General features: G+C 57.7%; 1 protein-coding gene across 1 annotated transcript; it reads right to left on the minus strand.

The window, feature by feature from the left end:
* Positions 1-443: 443 nt before the first annotated feature.
* NKX1-2 (NK1 homeobox 2) lies at positions 444-2,498 on the minus strand. The gene is made up of 2 exons (XM_015867484.2): positions 1,994-2,498; positions 444-1,152 (listed from the first exon to the last, which is right to left on the minus strand). Exons 1-2 carry the CDS (start codon positions 2,496-2,498, stop codon positions 584-586), a joined length of 1,074 nt encoding a protein of 357 aa, XP_015722970.1. The 3' UTR covers positions 444-583.
* Between the last annotated feature and the right edge of the window lie 1,563 nt (positions 2,499-4,061).

A 4,061-nucleotide genomic window follows, 5' to 3' on the forward strand; every position in this document is an offset into this window, starting at 1 on the left:
GCAGAGGGGCGATGCATATTAGCAGCAATCAAATAGTTGCCCACTGCCCGAGTGGACTCTGTGCATCGCCTGATGGCACGGAGCTGCAGTCCCTATTGCCTCAGACAGAAGGAAGAACTCTCAGCAGGTCACCGAGCACACGGCTTGAAGGTTTGGGATCTGAAGTCTGATACAAATGTGGGTCATGCACCAGTCATCGGAGCAGCAGCAAAAGTCACGGATGTCTTTATGTGTGAGCATCCTTGGAAATCAGACCCGCCGTGTGGGGTCAGCAGCATCGGGACAGCAGCAATGGGAACGAAGGGTCACAGCTCCGAGCTCCCCGCGTCTGTGGCATGTGCTGGCAAGTCAGATGGCAACGAAGAACGTTCGAAAGAGAAACTCGGAGAAGAATTAGCGTCAGGCATGTGTAAAGAGGGTTATTCTCTCCATCTCCAACGCCTGTAATTACATATCAAACGTGCTAATAAAATCCAGTGGTTACAGCGTGTGGGTATTTTTTTTCTCGTTGTCGAAGTGAGCCGGAGAAGAAAAACCCGATTCCTCACCCCTCGGAGCGCTGGGACAGACCCGGGGTGGGTTTTCAGAGGTGCGGGGCGTAGAAGGGCCCGATGTACGCGGGCCCAAGGAAGGGAGCGAAGGGTCCGCCGCCCGGTCCGACCAAGGGGAAGGGAGATGCGGCCGGGAACAGAGCGCTGGCAGCGGCGTACGAGGGGAAAGTCTGCCCGGGCAGCGCTGCGGGGCGCGGGGGGCTGGGGGAGCAGCGGGCGGCGGTGGGGGGCGCGGAGGCGGCCGCTCCGTCGGCTCCGGGATGCTGCTTCTTCCACTTGGTTCGGCGGTTCTGGAACCAGATCTTCACCTGCGTCTCGGTGAGGCTGAGGGACAGCGCCAGGTTGAGACGTTCGCACACCGACAGGTAGCGGGTTGCGCGGAATTTGTTCTCCAAAGCCACCAGCTGCTCGTAGGTAAAAGCCGTCCGTGCTCGCCGCGGTTTGGCGCAGCTCGCCTCGGCCCGACGCCTCCTGCTGCCTCGCGGCGAGCCCGGCTCCTCCGGCCCCGGGGCTGCGGAGCACGAAGCGGAGCCGGCTCCGACCGCTGGCTGCCCCTCCTCGACCGCTGCCTCCGCGCCGCTCTCCGCCGGGGTGCGCGCATCTATGGGAGAGGGCGGCGGGGTCAGGGGGGCACTGCGGAGCCGCTCCGAGCCCCCCCGGCCCCACGCTGCAAGGAGCCGTTCCCTCCGCTTCCCTCCCCGAGCCAGTCGTTAAAATAAAGGGGTGAAAGAAATCCACCCGGTAAGCCCCCGCCACGGCGGCTCATTTACGGGGAGGTGTGGATATAGATTTCTTACCAATTAAAAAAGAAGTTATTAAAGTCCCCTTCTGAAGCGAAATAAATCCCCTCCCCCCCCTCTCCCCATCTCCGTGCTAATGGAGTTTCAGATTTGCGAGGGCCGGATCGATAGATGTCATCTATTAAAGGTAAGTTTTAATCGAACAATATTAGGATCAGGCCGGGGGAAGGAGGTTTGAAGTGGGTACCTGCAAGCTGTGGGCAGGAGATAGGCGGGAGTCAGTAATAGGATATCGATCAATGGGAGCTAAGGCATCCTCCGGTGGGGACGGGCTGAGCAATTACCCAGCCGGCTGTCCCGGGTGCGGGGGGGGCGGGCAGCGGGCAGGGATCGGCACCGGGACCGGGACCCCTCCCGGCTCAGGGAAGGTCGGCCAAGGGATGCTCCCATTTGGGGCCGTGCCGCTTCGTGGACCGCTCGGGGCTCAGCCGGAGGATTGCCCGCGTGGGGTTTATTCTATCCTCGAGACTCGAAAGGGGCTGCATCCCCTTCTCCTCCCCCCATATCGCCTCCCTCCCGTCTGACGGCGGCCCACACAGCCCGACCCCCCCGCAGCCGTCCGGGCTCTGGGGATGCTCCCCGGCTGCCGGCACCTGCTCACCCCGCCAGCGCCGAACAGAGAAAACTCGAACGCGTTCCTACCATCCGCCTCTAGTTTATTCCTCCCGCTCTCGTGCTGAGCAGCGCCTTTTCCTACTTCAACTCTCGCCAAACTTTTCTCCTGCTCTCCCGAGCGGCAGGCGCTGCCCCCGCTCCCCGCGGCCGCTTCGCTTCTCCGGGTGAATTTCTGAGGATCCAGGATGTCTAGGATGGAGAAGGAGATCTTATGCTGCTGGACGGGGGCCGCCTTGGCCCCACCGTCCGGGCATTCCAGCATCCCCCGCTCCGCGCTGCCGGTGAGCCGCGGGTGCCAGCGCGGGGCCGGGGCCGGGCGGAGGGCAGCGCTGCCGCGGAACCTCCGCCGCCTCCTCCTCGCGGAACCTCCGCCTGGGCGCTGGAGACGCGGAGTGTGAGCTGCGGGGAGGAGGAGAAGCGGGCGGCGGGGTGGGGGCAGAGGAGGGGGCAGCGCAGCCATTGGCACGCGGCCCCTCGCCCTCCCCGCGCTCCGCTCCGCGGGGGCGCAGCCGGCGCCGCCCCCCACCATCATCGCCGCCCCGAGGAGCGGCCCGGGGGGGATCCACGCGTGGCTGCTCCCGGGTGAGCCTTATGGACGGGAGCGCAGGGGCTCGGTGCGCTGCCTGTGCCCAGCGGCTTTTGTTTTGGGTGTAAAATTGAGCTTTGGTCCCTAATGAGCATCTTAGCAAATTAGTATCTTCTCGTTTTCGGTAGGTTTAGGGTCAGCTCAAGGGCTGGGTGGTTCAAGGGCTGGCTCTGACTCCTGGAGTTCAGCCCCGGTGTGCACATCAGCCCCATTTCACAGCTGGAGAAACTAAGGTACATCCTGCTGGATGCCTGCCCCGCCGAGCAGCTCCTGACTGAGCCCTGTCATCTGGGATGGAAGTGCCCCATCACCTCTTATCCTTATAGCAAGGATAAGGATATCCTTATAGCAAGGATAAGACAAGCAGCAGCAGGTCAGATCTCCCCACCCTGCTCCACTCCCATGACCTTTATTTAAAACTTTCTAGCAACTCAGTGCTGTACTTATGCAGCTTTTGAGGAGGGTGCTGTCCCTTCCCCTTAGCAGTTCTGCATGTTGTTGGTGCTGCACATCAGGGTGAGGTGTAGACAAAGACTTTGTGCAGCAGGAAAGGGAGTGCTTCCACTCTCTGCCTGTCTGTGGGAATCCAACTAGGCAAAAATACGGTGCTGCTTGATGGTAACAGGTGCTGCAGAATAGGAATAAAGAAGATTGGGATTTCCTTTTGTTATTGCAAAGGCATGGATCTTAAGATAATAAGGAGCAGGAAGACGAGATAAAGAAGCGCAGGGAGACATGATTACAAGTTATTTCTTTAGTCAGTTTTGTGGTGGCAGCACCTGAGAGTGGGCTCTTGTATGGGATACCACACACATTCAGAAGAGAAGTTACCTTTGTCCTGGGCAGTTCGTGCACTGAAGCTGTAGACCAATGAAGCTTAGTGTCATGGATGCATCCTGCATGAAAATGACCCTGGGGGGGAGCTGAAAAGTACTGCAGGGCGCTGCTCAGTGCTTCTCATGTATTGAAGTGATAAAGTTGCCTGAGGTACAGAAGGAGAGGGAAAAGTTTCCAATTTCTGGACAGTGGACTTTAAAAGTGAGGTCAAATAATGGAAGTGAGTATGAAATGTTCTTGCATATCCATTAAGTATGTATTTGAACAAGATTCTTTTTGTTTGCCACTATACCAGTTGCAATGTACCTGGAAGAAACGTAGATACCTGGCACATGGCTCACTTTATTCTAAGGATGCCTATCAGCCTTTGCAGCACTGGAGATGCTTCCTTTTTTGGAAGGAAAAATTGATCTGATCTATGGTGAGCATATAAATATTTCTGAGTTATTGCAACTACAGGAGCTTAGAAGGTAAATTGTAGTGCTGGGATTAATTTGTGGGCTAGCAGACATCTTCAAATATCATCAGGTTAGCACGTGCATGGCGACTGACCTACAAACAGACATGCCCATGGAAGGCACACACAAGCAGCACGCGTTCATGGATTGGTTTTAGCAGTCTGTTTGAAGTTGGTTTGCTTTCCAGCTCAAGCATTAAAATTCAGCCTGAGTG

The sequence above is a fragment of the Coturnix japonica genome, chromosome 6 (genome assembly GCF_001577835.2).
Source record: "Coturnix japonica isolate 7356 chromosome 6, Coturnix japonica 2.1, whole genome shotgun sequence".
NCBI lineage: Eukaryota > Metazoa > Chordata > Aves > Galliformes > Phasianidae > Coturnix > Coturnix japonica.